We start from the raw sequence: 19,933 nt of genomic DNA, 5'->3' as shown, positions 1-19,933 counted from the left end.
AATAATAATAATAATAATAATATTTCTTATCTTATGTACTTTTTTTTCTAATAAGAAATAAATTTATAATTTTTTTCGGTCCCCATTATTACACCTAATGTAATGTGTACAATGCTTAACGTAGTTCTTTGAACAAATCCATTTTATAATCGACTCTCGATCTGAACTCGACAAGAAACTTCAAAAATTGTTTCTGTTTGAAGTTTTTAAGGGTTGCCATGTTTTGCGTTTGTATTAAAATATCAAAATATAAATAAATGTTTTAAACAATTCAACACATTGAGTAAGAAACTATTCCTGAATAAAATTGTTCATATAAATTTCAGATATGTAAAATGCATCTTTTTTAATATCGTTGATTATAATATAAATATGCAATTCTAAGTTGTTAAAAACGAAACAAAATAAAACAAAATTGAAGAGAGGAAACTCTAACAAAAATGACACTTCAGCTTTTTATTTGTTGATTTGCGGTAAATTTTGCAAATTGTGTTTCACCTCCCCGTCGGGCGTCGATCGTATTGTAATTATCTTACCTTCTAATAATCCATTTCTTCTACCACTAGATAACTGAGCTACTCCATTTTTATTTTATTCTATTGTAGGTAGAAGTGCAGTTCCAGTTACAGTTGGAGAATCTTTCTCAAAATATTTCGCAAAAATATTAAAACTAAACATCTTATTTCCAGCCACGCCATATCGCTACATCAATATCATTATTTAAAGTTAGAATAAACAATATGTCATCACTCAATGATGCTCTTGGTTATCTAGTATTCAGGAATCCAGTCAGTCAAGCCGTCATAAACAGCACATACAGTTTGGCTAAAACTACCGTGAGTATTTATTTTGCCTAAATTCCTATACCTACGTACATTGGGTATTTAATATTTGCATTTTTAAGCATTTAAATGTTTTAATCAAATTATTTTTCTATAAAAAATTTGGTGCGTGTTATGTCACAGAAATTTGTGTATTCAATAGAGTGCACATGCATTTTATGTGTCCAATTTTACATCGTCATTGTTAACCAACAAATTAAAGCACTAGCTGTATACGGATTAATAATTCATATAAACTCAATAAGGACACATCGTTAAAGAGTTTTGCATTATTCATCTCCTTTCGTTCGTTTCTTAATTGTGATGAGAATAATTACATGCAGTACCTACATGTTAATATGCATCAACCAATTGTATGAAACAACTGCATTATAATAAACGCTTGAATAGCTCCGTCAAATCATACAAAAAAACGTGATATAGTTCTGCAATTCTGCATTTTGGTGATCCAAAATTCTGGTAGGCTTTTACAATAAGAACCAGTAGCGTGATTGTTAGTGTAGAACTGTCATTCCATAGGCCCTGGGTTCAATCCCTGCCTGTGTAATTAAAAGTTTTTTTTTACAGGTACAGACCCTTGCGAGGAATTGACAAGTTCTCCAAGAGTAATTCTCAAATTAGATGTTCGGATCGGTTTAAACTGTAGATCCCCTCTATTCCCGACAACATTGCTTGCACACAGGAGTGGTTGAGAATTGTAAGTCACTATGCTTCAGTTTTCAACGGAATGTTGCGCCACGTAGTTTATGTTAATAATTAGAAATACTTACATTATACACGTCTAACGGCTAATTTCTTTACGGAGTCCTAGTGTTAGGACCAATACTAGTCCTAGAATTACATTTCAAATCAGTATCATCTCATTACTTCACACAAGTACTAGAACCTAGTATTTGTGTATTTAGATATTATACCAGTAGCTAGTACTCGAATCGTTACCTACCTATAATTTTCTTCACAGAAGTATCTAGCTAAGTTCTGTCTAATAAGTACCGAATATTGGTTAGAATTAAGTATTTTCTGGTAAATCAAAATCGATAGGCTAGATCGTTTATACTTGAATGAAAGCAATACAGTTCATTTAGAAATTGTTCGAGAGCTTTTTTTGGAAATAAGTTGTTTTTATTTTATTGTTTTTTATTCTGCTGGTACTACTTCAGTATTATTTTAAACATGGTACACAACACAAATGTTGCCAAAAAGCACAGGAAAAGACTACATGGACATTGAATATAGCAAGAATTATAGACGACGTCGCTGATCGATTAAATGCCACGTACCTTTGTACGTACATAATTGAAATATATAACTGCGAGCAAGAAAATAGTACCTATTAATTTTTTAAGTATGTACATTCAATTTCGTATAAAATGTATTGTGTTCAATTAATTTTAATTTTTCATATTTTCATTTAATAAACATTTTTGAAAAGATTAAAGGTGGTAAAATTCATAAAAAATATATATAATATAGAAATAATGAGAAAAGGTAAAATATTATCTTACTTAGGGAGCAACAAAAAATAATTTAAATTGTTTTCATAGAAAAAAAGGTTAAAATCGAATTAAATACAAACTTAAAGTATCCTTTGTGAATTCTTAGGTGTTGTCGGCACCACAGCTACGGTGTATGGAGTCGTCAAGTCGTTGGCATCGTTTTTAAGACATTTCGTCCCATGATTTTTCAACTACGACCTATCTATAACTCATTGATATGTTCGGTCTTATTTTAAAACCTTGCCTTTGATATCTACTCACAGACTCTTTATTAGATTTAGGCGAAAAGACTGAGCGGCCGCTCCATAAGCTCATTGTTCTTATCTCGAAACTATTACTTTGGTTTTCTCTTTGTGTGTTTCGAGTCCTTATTTTATTGGAAGGAGGATAGAGCCTACCCTCAATAGGCACCAAGCGGAGTTTTGCAGTGGCCGATCGTGCGTCGACCACATCAACACCTTGCGAATCATACTCAAACAATCATCTGAGTATCAATCCCCGCTGTACCTAATGTTTGTAGATTTTGAGAAGGCGTTTGATCGGGTAAATCGTGGATGCATGTGAAGATCGCTTATTGCGCGAGTAATACTTTAGTTGAACCCCTTACGTTTTTATTCAAACTTTCTCTAAAAACAGGCAAATTTCCCCGTATATGGAAGAAGTCGTTTCTAACACCAATTTTCAAGAAAGGTAACAAGTCGGATATAAGCAACTACTTTGCAAAGCTTTCTTGCATTCCTAAAGTATTTGAACAAGTTGTTTGTGAAAGCGTAGCATATTTTAGTAAAAATATCATTTGCGAACAGCAACATGGTTTTGTGAAAAAAAGATCAAGCGTTACTAATCTCCTCACATTCTCAAACATATGTTCAAACGCTTTAGAACAAGGTTATGAAGTTGACTGTGTATACACTGACTTTTCTTAAGCTTTTGACCAACTTAGCCACGGAATTATTTTATTTAATCTTAAGGCTCTTGGTTTTTCACCATTTTTCTTAGCTTGGATGAAGTCATACCTTGAAATCAGATCCTACGAGGTAAAATTTAGAAATTGTTATTCTGAACCTTTTTACTGCTCAATCTGGTGTTCCCCAGGGAAACCATCTGGGCCTTTTTCTGTTCATCTTGTCTATTAACGATGTATCGTCATGTCTACGCTCAAGTGAACTTCTCATTTTTGCTGACGATATGAAGATTTTCAAAATAATAAAGTCCACCCATGATCGTATTCTTTTACAAGCCGACATTGATAGTTTCACATTTTGGTGTGGGAAAAATAGCCTTTTACTCAACTCTTTAAAATGCCAGACTATAACTTTCACTAGAAAACTAATCAGTAACGTATTTGACTACTGTATATCACAGCAAAAACTCTGTCATGTTTCCACATTTAAAGATTTAGGTGTACATTTCTGTTCCAAATTAGAGTTTACACATCACATTAATTTTATTGTTAATAAGGAGTTCAATGATACCTATGTTACTCTTTCTTTGTATAATTGCCATGTTCGTCCTCATCTTGAATATGCTTCGCAGGTATGGACTCCCTATTACGAAATTCATAGAAAACGTATTGAATCAATTCAACATAATTTCATTCGCTTTGCCCTAAAAGGTCTTCCTTGGGAAGATCCCTATGATCTGCCTCCCTATGAACATCGTATTCTACTTCTTCAAATGCAATCTCTCCATCAAAGGCGTGTTAATTATGACTTAGTATTTTTTCATCAACTTATTAATGGTGAAATTGATGCACCTTATTTGCTATCTTGTGTACATTTGAATTACCGGGCGGAACTCATCACCTGCGCACATTTGATTTTATACATATTGACTTCCGTAGAACTAACTATGGGAAGAATGAATCTTTAAGTCGAATGAGCATTTTATACAACTTAAACTGTTCATCCATAGATTTAAATTTAAATAAGGTGGGATTAAAATTGTTTAGAACCAGTGCTCCACTATCGTAAACGTTCATATTTATTTTTTGTTCTGTAATAGTTAAATGCTAATTTAATTTGGTATTGTTTGCGTGTGTTAGGCTATATTTGTATTATTTTTTACTAACAACTAATACATGCACTTATGATAAGCCTCTGATCGTAGTTTAAAGCTTGCTATAAGCTTACTACTTTCTGAAAATTCTGAAGTGTAAAAAAATAAAAATTTTCGCTGTTATTAAAGAATCGTATAACAACGCAAGGTGTTTTGTGTTGCACAATTAATAGCTTTCCGACTCCTTCGATGTGCGTCAAGGAGTGAGACAAGGAGATGTCTTGTCACCAATTCTGTTTTTGCTGGCGATTGACGATGTGATGACTGCCATGGTGGGTACAAGTGAAAGACACGGTATCCAATGGAGTCTGTTTGACAAGGTAAGCACGTGCTGAGGATATATGACTCATGGCTAACAACACGGCAGGCTTAAATCAGATGTGTCATTCACTGCAATTAAATGGAGAGGTGGCTGGCTTAAGGATTAACACAAATAAGACCAAAGTGATGACCACGGGCCAAAGCACTCAAGTTATTCTAAGGCACTAAGCCATAGAGGAGGTCGAGCAGTTTAATTATCTGGGAAGTTGTATAGGTCTTGATGGCGAACGGACCTGGATGTTAGTAGTAGTAGTGCATTTAGAATCCTCTCTCCCGTGTGGAAATCTAGCAAAATATCGCTACGCACTAAGTTGAAACTCTTCGAATCCAACGTCAAATCAGTGCTGTTGTATGCTTCTGAAACATGGAAATGCTCTGCCAACATCTGCGCTCTATTCTGAAGATCCGGTGGCGCAAACAATTTCTAACGGTGAACTGTGGAATAGGACCGGACAGAAAAAATTGGACGTAGTAGACATCATGTAACGGAAATGGCGTTGGATAGGCCATACACTAGACGACAATATAGCAAAACAATCCGTCCAATGGGATCCCCAGGGTAATAGACGCGTTGGAAGACCAAAGACAACTTGGAGGTCATCAGTTTTGAAGGAGGCTCGGTCTCGAGGTATTCAATCGTGGCCACATATGAGTTCAGTTGAGGTGAATCGGGATAAGTGGAATGATCTCGTTGCTGCCCTATTGTGTTGTTTATTAAAAGTTAATAAAACAAATTAAAATAAATTAAACAACACATTTTATTCCAAATTGAATATACTTAAAAAATCAATCAATATATAAAAAAATAATATTTTAAATTCCAATTCGGTGTCAAAATCAAAATTATCTTAGTTTTTGACGTTTTAATTCCTAGTACTGGGTTGTGAAATAAGAAAGGGCATTAGTGATGTAAAGAAATGTAGGGGTGCAAATTTTTTTTTGTCATGGACTACGTATTAGCCATAGTTGTAGTATAGGCCTGGAAAATCAATTCAAAGTGTATTTATTTAATATTATAATATGTACATATGTACATATGTAAATTATAAATTCAAAACGTTTATATGAAACAATGTTGCGTTGTTGGCCGACGCAACGCGGTCAAGTTGGGAATCCCAAGGCTCCAGGCGTCATCATATTTGCCATCCTATCAAATGATGTGTGGTCTTCCCTGTGGGTTCTTCTTAGCTCCTTTGTGCTACATGCCCAGCCCCCCGGAGTCAACTAAGCTTTATTTTTGTGAATATATCAGCCTCGCGATATATTACAAATAACTAATTGTTATACCTCCTTTGAAATTGTCCTTCCAAAAAACATTTGGGGCCAACTATTCTTTTTTTTTATTAAAATAAGAGATTAAGCCCTTTTATTTTATTTTGAATTCAGATAATAAGAGATTTACTACGCACTCAAATATCAGATTCTTATACGTGAGCTAAGTAGGACCTTAGTTCCAGAGTCTTTAGTTATTTCAAACATATTAAATTATAAATATATTATCCTCGGAAATTATGCACCAAAAAAAAACCTGGGGTGGTATCGGCTAAGGTGATTTTTGATTGTCACATTTGTGATCATAAAAAGTGATCAAACTAATTTTTGCGTCTGTGTAAGGTGATCACCAAATTTTGTTTAGAATTTGGTACCACTTTAAAAGAAATTCACTGACGTTTGTTACAATTTCAGTGGTTGTATTCAAAAACCGATCTGAAGCTATCCGGATAAGTTCGTGTTGTTGTAATACTATACATTATATATTTATATTTTCTATTGAAATACATATGCTCATTTTCCGAAGGGCGGAGAATCATAATAATGACTCCCATCAATGCAGCCGATTACTAGGAAACAAATAATAAAATAAAAAACAGGTAATAAAATTATGTAGTTTATTTTTACTAAGAATCAATTCCAAAGCACACTGACTACACCATCCCCCAACTACAATTCGACAGAAACTTCCAGATTTGTATACGTACCAGATCTTTTTGGGAGGATAGGACATTCTTGGAGGATGAGTCAATCCATTTTTACACAGATGGGTCAAAAACAAAAGAAGGGGTTGGTGGAGGTGTGTACTCTGAACGACTGAAATTAAGTCTTTCATTCCTCCTTCCCAATCATTGTAGCGTGTTCCAGGCGGAACTTTTGGCGATAAAAGAAGTCTTGTATTGGCTCAAAGAAAACGTGATATCAACATCTGATATCCGTATTTTCTCTGATAGCCAGGCCATTATCAAATTTTTGAACTCTGTTTCTACAAACTCTATAACAGTCCATAACTGTCGATCACCTCTAATAGAGATGGCGCAACAGTTTAATATTCACCTTTGCTGGGTGCCGGGCCATAGAGACATTTAAGGTAACTGTAAGGCAGATGAACTCGCCAGGAACGGTACAGTACAGCCCATCCTACCACGTTTGGCAAGTACTGCCATACCAATCGCTACTTGTAAACTGCTGCTAATGCAAGACGCTGTGAGGAGGGAAGGCACCAGGTGGAACAACATCACCAAGTGTCAAGTCACAAAAAACATCTGCCCAACACTGGATTCAAAACGTTCAAGGTGCTTGCTCTCTCTAAGCAGATCGCATATAAGCTGATAATAAGTGTCATGACCGGACACTGTCTAATAGGAAAGCACCCCACGAGACAAGGCGTATTCTAAAATGACTTTTGCAGAAGCTGTATGGATGAGGAAGAGGAAGAAACGGTTCTTCATCTTCTCTGCACATGCCCTGCTCTAGCTCGAAAACGCAAGAATTACCTAGGAGAATTCTTCTTTAACAATCTAAATCATATCGGTATAATCAGCCTCTCATGTTTCGTAAGGGACTCAAGCTGGTTCCATTGAGCTTAGGAGGAAGCCTCAAGATTCATGTGGTATCACAATGGGCTATTAAACTGGCCTAAGTGTGTCCGTTTCCACCTTGGACAGCCACTATAACATAACCTAACCTACTAAGAAACAAGATCTTACCTCCATGAATTTGATAGTTTTCGTAAAAGAACATTTTTGTTGCTTCTGAAGCCGATTGATTAAATTTGATTGTAAGTGGGCACAATTTCCTCTCCATTTGTTTTAAGGTCAAAGAAATAACCTCACAAACAGTACTTTGGCCCATTGGAGCTGACCAGTCAGCGCCAACTTGCCTTTGGTAGCGACCACCTCCAAGAAAATTTAAAGTCACGGCTAATCGAAGAATAGGGGGAATGTGTGTTGACCGCATTCCAGCTGACAAATCCAGAAGTGGTAGGATATGTACAAATGTTTCCTTATTCAATCGAAAGATTTTTAAGAATAAAAAAAACAAGTTATAATAAATAGGTATTTATATGTGAACAAATATATAGCACATATGCGTACTTACTTTGGACTTGGAAGATCAAGAATGTTTATTTTATTGCGGAGGTTAATCCTCAAGAGCCGGACATTTCTATTATGATTAATATTTCCATTTTCAGCTTTTTTAGAAGGTAAAATCAAAGGCACAAACACATTCATATTGTCTTGAAATTTCAGCGACTAAAAATAAAAATCAATTTCCAATGAAAGTGACAACTAAAGAGCTGTCACCAGAAAAAGTCACCAAATCGTGATTGTCACTGGTGACTATCACCTTACACAGACCGAATTTTTTGATTGTGACTGTCACCTATCACGAATCACCTTACCCGATTCCACCCCTGATTAAGTTGCTTTAATTTTAGCCAACACTGTGTTAGAAAAAAGTGTTGAACACAAACAGTTCTGACTTAAACAAAAAATACAAAAATCAAAATACCGTTTTATTATTTCAGATTGCTTATAATTAAAATCAAAATTGTTTTGTTTATCATTATAAGTTAAAATTTGATATGGTGTTGTTACTGATTACCTACTAACAAATAAAAATTGTACAATTCATTTCATGATCCATCAAAACAATTTATAAACATTTAAAAATAAACCGAAGGGGATCGTTTCTAAGCAGAGTAACGCAGTTGCAAAAACAACAGCTGATACGGCAAAAATGGTTTCGAATGCTCTTCCACTATGGCGACTTGCCGGAAAAAACTACAATTTTATACGACTAGCTGGGATTAGTGGTGCTTCTGCTGTAATATTAGGAGCTATCGGTAGTCACAGAACAGCTGCTGTCCAGGATAAAGGTGAATCGAAGGCAATCTTCGATACTGCAAACAGATTTCATTTCTTTCATTCTATTGCACTGATGGCAGTGCCTTTAGCCAGGAGACCGCTTTTGGTGAGAATTTATAAAAAAGATTATTATTATTAAATTTTTGTTTTTAATCGTTAACACTTTCAGACTGGATCCCTAATGGTGACAGGGACGATGCTCTTCAGTGGTATACTCTACTATAGAGCACTGAGTGGGGATAAGGCACTAAGTCGCTTGGCTCCAATGGGTGGTTTTTGTTTGATTGTTGCATGGTTAACATTATTGTTTTAGGAATGTAATTGATTTTCTTGTTGTATTTAAATGTACACTAAGAGTGTTTGAAGGTTTTTGTAATATGTTTATTTTTTTACTTTGAAATGTATCAAAAACATACAAATTTATTTTGAACGTTCACATACTTACTTTTCAACTTATTTAAAGTAACACATACATATTAATTTAAACCAGTCTAAATTATAAATAAAGTTAAAATATAAAGAAAACATTGTACATAATGAGATGTGATTTGCCGGAAATACATAAGTACATACAAATGGACCACATTCTTCCAATTTTAGATTTTAAAAATTGGCATTTTCGACTGAAAAAAACATGAGCTTTACCAGTTATTTTCATTGAATCAAAGAATTGTGTCATCCTTCTGTTTTTATTTTTCGTTAATTCACTTCGGTTAAGGCTGAGCTTTGTTTTAAAGCAAAATCAAAAGATTGCAAACATGATATGGGTTTTAGAGTCAGGTAGAATAGAAATAGTTTTTTTTTTTTTAAATCAATCAATCAATTAGGACTATAATACCAGCGGTCTTGGCTTAAATCCCTTTGCATGTGCCACTTAAAAAGTTGAGAATTAAATTGAAAAATCTTCATGAGTTATTGGGCAGATTCAGATAACATAAATGACTTCATTTGGAGTCAACTTCCTTCTTTGAAAGTACATTTTGACAAAGGCAACTAGTTAGATTTTCAAGTGTAATGATTTTTAAATTCAGATCCTTACTTCACAAACTTCTACCTTAAGTTCATGGTAAAGGGTCCGGCAAAAACACCTTCCGTATTTTTAGAAGCTTATATTTAAAGCTATTTATAGATAAAATGATATCCTGGGTATAGATAGATAGAGGTCTACGTGCCGTTTTTAGTAATCATAATGGCGTGGCACGGTGAGCATCGCGCATTCGTTGTAGAGGAATATATCCGTAATGGTCGTTCTGCAATTACTACTCAGCGAGCATTTCGCATTCCATTTCAACTTGGACGACATGATCTTGTTCCGGATAGAAAAACAATTTAAGATTGGTTATCAAACTTAAGAGCAACGGGTTTTGCGCCAAAGAGAGAATCGTCTGACCGACCTTTAACCGCAACAACGCCGGATTATGTGGCACGTGTAAGTCCGTCTATCCAGCAATCTCCGAGGCGTTCGGCATTTAAACATACAGCTGCCCTTGAATTGTCCGATAGGAGTGTAAGACGAATTTTGCATACGCATCCTTACAAAATGATGATCGCACAAGAATTAAGTGAGTGAAACTCGCAGAGTTGTTTATTAAGACATTCACTCAGGAAGTGGCAGCCATTACACCACAAAAGACACGAAGAGCAATGAAAAACTTCCGGAAAAGGCTTCTTCAATGTATTAATAATAGAGGACAATATTTCAATATTCAACAATTCAATACAATTTTTCTGTTAAATTGTTTAAAATATGCGAGAACTTTTTGCCGGACCCTTTACAAAAACTACCAAAAACATTATTGTTTACAAAAGACTCCTAAGACAAGCAACGATTTGTGTTTTGTATTGTAAAATATTACTTATTTCTTTTCCAAATTGACAATTAATCCTTTTACAGAAAACATTAAATGTGTTGTGCAGAAATTAAATTAAATTATTGAGTAATAAAGTTCAGCTTTCAGTTGAATGAAAAAACGTGATCAACTGTCATTTTGACATAAGTAGACTTGACTTGATAGTTAGGGAGAATTGCTTAAAACTTGCCTTACTTTTAAGTCCCTTATGTTATCTGATTTGCCCATTCTTGAAGTATGCTTTCTAAAACTAGCCGTTAAAATGCGGCATACAAATTGTAAGCCCCCTCCATCCCTAACATTATTTCCCTTGAGGTATGCTTGAGAATTGTAAGTCACTAGGTCCCGATTCTCGTTTACTACTATGTACTACTGTGCCCCTTAATTAATAATAATTACTGGTTTTGGACAAGTTATCTACATATGTGTAGGATCAGGACCAGCACGAGTGTTTTAAACGCATTGCATAAGGTAATCAAATTCAGGTTACCACTTTTTATTCGACTTCCTCCATTTACAAATTTAATTTAGCTTCATGAAAGTAAACCAAAATTTTGTCTATCCTATATTTAAAAATTCTGAGCCATTATGATAGGTTAGATACTCTGTTAAGTCATTTTATTTTTTTATTTTTTATTTATTTAGCTTAATACAAGCTATCATAACTTAACTTAACTTAACACTAGCTTAACATTTTTTTTTTCTTGCAGTTCTTGTTATAAGTTTTCAACATTAATTCATGTGAGCCCTAAGGCCCACATAAAAGCTCTTTAATGTACAAGAACTAACAATTTTGATTTTATTTAACTTAAAATTACAGGGGACGGGGAATTCGGACTCAAAAAGGGAAAAAGTTAAGGGTATCTTTCAGATGGGATTTGGAAATGTTGAAATCGAAAACTACCATAGCAGCGTTGCAGTGACGAAGAATTCTGGACATTGGTTCAAAGTGCCCGTAATTAGTGCGGTGATGAGGGATATAGAAAAGGGAAACAGATCGCAGATTTCGAGGGTTAGTGTTAAGATGAATATCACTCAGGAGTGCCGGGGAATCTATATTGCCCATTAACAATTGGTGAGCAAATAATATATCAGCGTTTTTGCGTCTAATATATAAGGGCTGCAAACCTATCAGTTTTAGTCGATCGGCATAAGGAGGCAAGTTGGATGTATCATCCCAGGGGAGGCCACGCAAGGCAAATCGAACGAAACGTCTTTGAACATTTTCAATTCTGAGTGAATGGTTTTCATAAAAGGGAGACCATACTTGGCATGCATATTCAAGATGAGGACGGACTAGGGAAATGTAAAGCGCTTTAGTTACATAGGGGTTGGAAAATTCTTTTGACCATTTCTTAATAAAACCGAGAGATCTATTAGCTTTATTAATAATTTGGTCAAAATGGGAATGGAAATTGAGGTGTTTGTCACACATTATACCAAGATCTCTAATAGAATCGACTACGTTGACGGCATTAAGGAAGTAGTATACTCTATGAGATGGGATTTGTTTGCGGGAAAAGGTCATTTGTTTACATTTACCTACATTTAACTCTAGAAAATTATGCATGCAGCGAACAAAAAAGATATTAAGATCATTTTGTAAAAGTAAGGAATCAGATGGAGTAGAGATAATCTTAAAAATTTTCTTATCATCCGCAAACATTAGGATATCTGAGTTTTTTAATTTAACACAGACATCGTTAACAGATAAGACGAAGAGAAGGGGGCCAAGGTGACTACCTTGTGGGACTCCAGAAGTTGCATGTATAGGATTGGAGACTGAGTTACGGAAAGGGACTCTATAAGTTCTATTCGCAAGATAGGAGCTTATCCAGTTTATAAATATAGATGGAAAGCCTAAAGCTCTTAGTTTGAGATAAATTATGTTATGGGATATTTTATCAAAGGCTTTGCTGTAATCAGTGTATACGACATCAACTTCTTTCCCATTCTCAAGGGCTGACAAAACTTTGGATATAAATTCAATTAAGTTAGTCGTAGTGGATCTACCTTTAAGAAAACCATGTTGAGCGGTGGAGAATAAAGTCTTGCAATGGAAATAAACGGAATCATAATCTAAGCTTTCAAAAAGTTTTGGAATGCATGAAAGTTTAGCAATAGGTCTATAATTGTTAATTTCAGTTTTATTACCTTGTTTATGAATGGGAAATATAAATGAATCTTTTCATATATGAGGAAACACACCTTGGGAAAGAGAGAGTTCAAAGAGTGCAGTTATAGGCTTTGACAGAGAATGCATACATTTTTTTAGAACAACTGATGGGACGCCATCAGGACCAGGGCTAAAGTTTTCTTTGAGGCTTACGATTTTGGCAAGTACCATTTCTTCAGTTATTGTAAAAGATGAAAGGGAGGTTTGAGTGCAACCATCTAAATAACTAAAGTAGTGTGGATCAGGATCATGCAGATGTTCAGTATACGATTTGCTAAAGTAATTAGCAAATAGATTTGATATGGTTGTTGGATCAGAGGAGATTATGTTGGAGAAACTCAATGAAGGTGGAAACCCATCAGATTTTCGTTTGACATTTATAAATTTGAAAAATTTCCTTGCATCAGAAAGAAGGTTATTTTCCATTTGGTTAAGGTATTGGTTATAAAGGGATTCCCTTAATTCAGAGAAAGAATTATAGGCGAGAAGATAGTTGTTGTGATCAGTATCAGATTTGGACTGTAAAAAGATCTTCCAAAGCTTGTTACGGGTATTTCTTAGGCTACGAAGCTCTCTGTTGTATAAAGGGGGAGCAGAGGTGAAATCTTTTCTACGAGAGAACGGTACTGATTCTTCAATACAGCACGAAAGAATCAAATAAAACCAATTTGTAAGGGACTCAACTGTTAATTGGAGGGATCTTAATTCAAAATCGGCTGAGCTAAGAAGATTGTTAAGTTTGGAGAAATCAGCCCTACGAAAATCATAACAGTAATTTTCCATTTCAAAAAAGTTGTCTTCAAATTCAATGGGGAAGGAGAGATTAAGGGGTGGATGATAGCGATCCAAGGTTGAGAGAAGATGAGGGCTCGGGGAGACAACACAGTTATCGCAATCAGATGAGAATATGAGATCGAGGTGTCTCCCCATAAAGTTTCCTACTCCATTTAGTTAGTCATTTGAAATCTGAAAAATTAAAATTTCTACAAAATTAGATATCACCTCGCTACACAATAAACTAAGGTTTAGAATAGAATTTATTGTTTTGGGAAAACTAGAATTTTGAAATACTCAATAAACATAGAAATAGGTTGTATTTAAGTATGTAATATAAAAATGCCAATAGATAAAAAGTTTCATTTATTGTGAAATAATTTTAGCGGTACAAACCAAATGCGTACAAAATATCAGTCTTTTTATCAACAATCTTAAAAGCAAAGCTACATTCATACAGCAATGGGAAAACTGCTTCTTCTCTTACATCCGCAGCGCGCTCCAAGATAATACATTGTCCGGATGTTTTACCCACAAAGGTTACTTTCTCAAAATCATTATAGCCATAGATATATCTTCCATACAAGGTGAATACTTTATCGTCAATTTCGTAAACATCTTCAATGCTTGGACAAATTGTACCTTGGGCTTTTACCTGTACACTTCTTTCACCTTTAAAATCAAGCTTATTATAGGTAAGTTTGATCATCAAATTTATGTAGTCCAAGATTTTTGGTTCATCTTCTTTATACAGAACATTGCCTTTATAAAAAACGGCTTTGCAATGATAATCAGGAACTTGTTCCAGGGATTTTAAATTTTCATGATTATTATAGAAGGTTTTGATGTTATAGCTTCCATTTAGTTTAAAGTCCTCGACGTCTTCGTCAGCGGTAAAGGTATCGTTGATATTTTTAAACATTTTCTAAGAATAAAACGGCTTATTATAATATGTAAAAAGTTATGAATTAAGAGGTGTGTTAATGCTTTAAAACAAAGTACACTGCACTGTTTCACTTCTGAATGCTTGAAGCTTCTGACTTGCCAGCTGTCATAATAGTGATATACATAATATATAACTCTTGATATCGTTTAATCAGAAATCTTAGATAAAAATTATCTTTACAAAATGTCATATACACATGAGTTTTTTATATTTTGGACATTTGTTAACTATGGTCGCATTCATAAGGCTATTGAATTCGTAGTCAAAATTCAACTAGCTTGTGAATGCAAAATGGAACTATTAATTACAAATGCAAATACATATTTACATATGTACAGTGTCGAGCATAAGTCATGGTACTCAAAGCTTTGAAAGAAAAGAAAACTTAAGGACTTAATTTTCATGCATCAAGTTATTTATTATGATAAAACCTTATTCTTTGTTTTACCAATAGAAAAAATTCAAAAACAAATTCTATTTTCTAGCAAAAAATAATAAAACCTTGAAATCTATGAAAAAAGTAGTGCAAAAGTCTAGGTACTTCTGCACTTTACTAGTTTTAAATGTTTAAATTTGTAACGGTCCTGTTGGCTTTGTTTTTTTTTTTTTACATGAAGCTTGTAATATGACATGTGTGTGTCAATCAGTACAAAGCGATTGGTCGTGCGGGTTAAGGTTAAAGAAATTTTGTTTTTTAAAACCAAAAAAGCGATGGTTAGAAAAGAATTAACAATAAATGAGCGTTAAATTATTATTAATTGCCATGAGCAAGTTAAAAGTTATGCGGATATTAATAAAATAGTTGGACGACCCAAATCTACCATACAAAATGTGATTAACCGTTACAATAAAGAAAACCGAATCGAAAATAAAGTCAGGTCTGGTCGTCCGCGCAAGCTTACAGAAAGATATGAACGAAAAATCGCGAGTTTAATAAAAAAAGATCCATTCAAAAGTGCTCCAAAGATTGCTACCGATATACAGATTAGTTTAAATAAAACAGTTTCTCCGTGGACAGTTGCAAGATCGCTCCAGAGATCTGGGTTTAAGTCGTGCACACCTCGTAAAAAGCCGTTCGTAAGTGAAATAAATAAAAAGAAAAGACTGGACTTTGCAAAGGATTATAAAAATAAATGAAATGAATTTTGGGACAACGTAATATTCTCCGATGAGTCGAAATTCAACATTTTTGGTTCAGATGGGAGGATTTTAGTGTGGAGAAAACAAGGCGAAGCCTTGAATCCTAAAAACATAATTAAAAATGTGAAACACGGTGACGGTGGTGTAATGGTATAGGGGTGTATGTCATCCAGTGGTGTCGGGAATTTCACAATAATTGATGGAATTATGAATAAGGAAGTTTATTTGAATATCTTAAAACAAAACTTACAACAAAGTGCAGATAAACTTGGGTCGGAGACACATATTACTTCCAACAGGATAACGATCCCAAACATACGGCTACAAATGTAAAGTTGTGGTTCTCCTACAATACGCCCCACATGCTAGTTACACCCCCCCCCCCCAAATCTTAACCCAATCGAACATTTATGGGATGTGGTTAAGAAACGACTTCGAAAACACAATATAACGAGCAAAACCCACCTTAAAGAGCCCCCGGTATCAGAATGGCAATTAATAGATTCAGATGTCACAAAATATAAGGTAATTATATTCTTAACATAAAACATTCGAAACCGAATTAAATTCTTTTGTCCTTCTAGGGTACCAAGACTTTTGCACTATTGTTGTTAGGGACTAATACTTTTATTTTAACTTTTTTGAAATCCTTGAAGAATATTTTTCTGTTTTTCTTGTGTTAATTTGTTAAATAAACTTAAACTTGAATAAATCAAAACATAAATTGAAAATTGTGTCTTTATATCATTTACACAACTCATTTTTCAAGAATACCCACACGGGTACCAAGACTTTTGCTCGACACTGTATATAAAATAAAACACATTTGTGTTTTGTGAATTTTAAATTATCTGTTTTTCAATTCAATAAAATCAAATATAAGATGCCAATAATATTTGTATTTAAATACCGAAATTAGATTTGTGAATGCGACCAATGCCCCAATAATTGTTATCGGTACGACTACTAGTTGTCAAAAACATATGTTCGAATATAAATTAAATTTTTTTTTAATACAAATTTTGTTTTTGTTTAAGTTATTAGTTTTTTAAATAATTTTGTCTAAATCCGTGCATTTTAACCAAGATGGATCTAACAATCATTCAACACTGCATTTGAAGCCAGTAACTTGGACGACGACGTAATCAACATCTTGACTCAAAATGTTATTTTAATTGATCGACTTTCTTGTGGCCGTTTCAATGAACGGACTGTTTAAATAAAAATAAAAGAAAATGTGTCATAGATTTTGTTAAGGTAGTTGTCCCTTCCTATATGTTAATGTGACCCATTTTCGTGTGAAGAGAAGACTTTACGATGATCTATCAACTTCAACCGAAGAGTACCCGAATGTACAGACCCTAAACACCATCGCCAAGAAGAATTTCGTAAAGAAATTATATCGAGTCTTAAAGCAGTCTGGTAGCGAAGTGGAAAGAAATGACATCGGAAGAAAAAGGAATGAAATATTTGAACGGCTGGCAACGGCAACAGAAAAAAAATAAAATATTTGTAAGAGTCTTATTTATAAACGTTATCTAACTTTACTTTGGAAAATGTATTCAAAAGCCTTGTTTATTGCTGTCTTACAGAAGGTTTAATTAACCGTGAATAAAGTTATTTTTGATGTTCCAATTATAATGAGGTGGGATTGAAGAAAGAGGAAAAGGAAAAAGGAAGGAGAAGAGGTATCGGGAGCCTTTGGTAGGTATAGGAGTAGGGAACCATTTGCATGGAGGTAAGACACCCTCTAATGAATGGGCGTAGGATAGGTTCGGTCGAAGAAGGTAACTCTGGAATGGGAACTAGGATAGGGATTGGGTGGAGGAAGGAATATCCGTTACGGTAGCTGCGGCATGCTTGCGGTGCACAGCTGAGCTCGTCGGATGTTGGGGGGGGTCTTGCTACCGTAACAGGGACTCACCTCTTTACAAAAACATAAATCATGCCGAATATTTAAGAATTTATTGTGCACTACCACCACTTCGTGCACTTTTCTCGGCGGCCGCTGATGACGTCACGGCCTGGCCTTTACCCACCCTTCCTGGAATCCACTCGGCCTGATTTTCGGATTCCCCAAAAGCGGACGCAGGAAAGTTCGCTGCCGTGGAACTACATTTCCGCCAAACCTGAAATTAAGTCACCCATACCGCACCCCCCTGGAAATAACTTCCTATTCCATTTTTAAATTGGAATCACTACCAAAAAAAACACACTTGATTCATGGCATCGTTAATACAAAAAAAATCTTAACTATTTTATTAACTGAAATTCCTTATTACAGCAATAATATTATGTAAAACAAAGAACAAAACACTTCGGAGGTTTCACACAACAACAAAAAAACAACAACGGGAGCTTTAATCGCCGGAGCCATGCGGCGAATCTTTGCTACTCAAGCGTCCCGTATCTGAAGCGTTTCCTATAAGTTTTTTTTTTTCGTTATCCCTAATCGGACCCTAATTTCCTACCTACAAAGAGCTCGTTGCGGGTGGATAAAAAAGGGGGGATGCAAAATATTGCGTCGCGAGGGACGTAAGAGGAACCCCTCTTAGCACTGGCGACGTCGGTGACTTCTTCCCTGAATGAAATAAACAAAAAAAAAAACAAAAATCGCTGAAATTTCCCTATCACAATGAAACTTAGAAATTACAAAAAAACACTTACGCAAATTTCCATAAATTAAAAAAAAATATAACGAGAAAACAAATATTTAAATAAATGAATGTAACAAGGAAAAAACAAAAAGGTAAGAAAAGAAATGAATAAATAAATATTATAGGTAAAGAAAAAAGGTAAATGAAAATTCAAATAAATAAGTAGGAATATAATAAATAAATAATAAGAACAAAGAAATAGAAATATTAATTTTTTAACAAAAGCCAGAAAAAAAAGGTTTAAAGTGGTTAATCCTGGTGACCAATAAGTTTGCATATATGTATATGTACATAGGCCAATCAGTGGAGTCCTGCGCGCTGTCAGCCTCAGGATCCAGATCGGGTCCTCTGGCTCTTGAGAAATCTTTTGTTTTTTGTTTAATCGTGTATTTTTTAACTTCTTTTCTTTTTAACTTCTTTTTTTCTGACTGTGCGGGTTGACGTTCCACGGAAAAAGTAAAAAAATGAGCGTTACTTGAGAGCCCGGGTACTTCACAGGCCTTTTTCCGCATAGGGAACACCTCCAATCTTCTTGCGGTAATCCCGCTGTCGCAATCGCTGAATTCGCTCTTCCACCCGCGCAGTTTACACTTCACTATTAACAACTAATAAATTCGAATTAAACTTCCCCTTTTTTTTATTTCTTAACTAATTTAGGTTAATAAACCAACTTCACTTTTCCTTTTTTTTATTTTACATCGCCTCATCCTATCCCTATTCCTTCACTTCATCCGATACATATATTCAATTCCATCTTATGTAAATTAATTACCGTCAGCTGTTTCAACTGCTTCTACCTTTTTTATATACATAAGATTCCTCTTACCAACGCCGGTTGTGTATTGCGATAGAGCCAGTTACTCCCTCTATCAGTTAGCATAAGTTAATCTAGTTTGGGTTTGGGCCCTCGCTAACTTGTCAACCAGCTACGACAGACGTCAGATACAGATAGCCTATTTATTGTATTTCGATTTTAGTTCTGGGCGTAAGTGCCTCCGGGTGATTATTTTAATTCAAATGAACAAAAAAAGTATAAAAACAAGCACGAGTGCGGACCAAAACATAAAAACAAGGAACCTACAGTAGGAAGGAAGGAAACACAATACCCTAACCTGAGAGTGGCAGGAATCCCCGAGGCCAAAGCTAAGTAGCATTTTCTTTCCTTCTTCTTTACCTTCTATAGTCTTAAGTTTTTTTTCCACAGGTATGGATCTATGAACACTGGGACGAGCTAACGATGGACGGAACGACGCAACGGCATAACCCCATACAAAAACAACATCAAATGAAGGACGAGGAATGGAATATCTGGTTTATAACTAGTTTTTCTAACCACATTTTTCTCTTTCAGCAGCAGCCACAACAAAATGGTAGACATGTGCATACAAGAGGACACAAGCGTCCACAGGTTTTTCTCAAAACCCACCTCTGTCTATCAATTCCTACTCTCACCTCCCCGCGATGAACATCGGGTGCCTAGTACCACAACGGGAGATTGGGTTCTAACCCCAGTGGAAAGTTGTTGGGGGCA

The 19,933-nt window shown here is 34.9% G+C and overlaps 1 protein-coding gene across 4 annotated transcripts; it reads left to right on the top strand.

Moving 5' to 3' along the window:
- The first annotated feature begins 431 nt into the window (after window positions 1–431).
- On the top strand, window positions 432–9,439 carry LOC129940236 (transmembrane protein 256 homolog). Of its 4 annotated transcripts, none has more exons than XM_056048497.1 (4): window positions 432–523; window positions 606–836; window positions 8,675–8,965; window positions 9,029–9,439. In XM_056048497.1, exons 2-4 carry the CDS (start codon window positions 741–743, stop codon window positions 9,170–9,172), a joined length of 531 nt encoding a protein of 176 aa, XP_055904472.1. In that variant the 5' UTR covers window positions 432–523; window positions 606–740; the 3' UTR covers window positions 9,173–9,439. The 4 variants fall into 4 exon arrangements, with proteins under 4 accessions (XP_055904472.1, XP_055904474.1, XP_055904475.1 ...); XM_056048499.1 differs by lacking the exon at window positions 432–523 and adding an exon at window positions 531–601 and having other exon boundaries at window positions 690–836; XM_056048498.1 differs by lacking the exon at window positions 432–523 and adding an exon at window positions 587–605 and having other exon boundaries at window positions 690–836.
- The last annotated feature ends 10,494 nt before the right edge of the window (window positions 9,440–19,933 follow it).

Source organism: Eupeodes corollae, chromosome 1, assembly GCF_945859685.1.
Source record: "Eupeodes corollae chromosome 1, idEupCoro1.1, whole genome shotgun sequence".
Lineage (NCBI taxonomy): Eukaryota > Metazoa > Arthropoda > Insecta > Diptera > Syrphidae > Eupeodes > Eupeodes corollae.
Note: the sequence above shows the minus strand (reverse complement) of the source record. Positions and strands in the feature narration are given on the sequence as shown.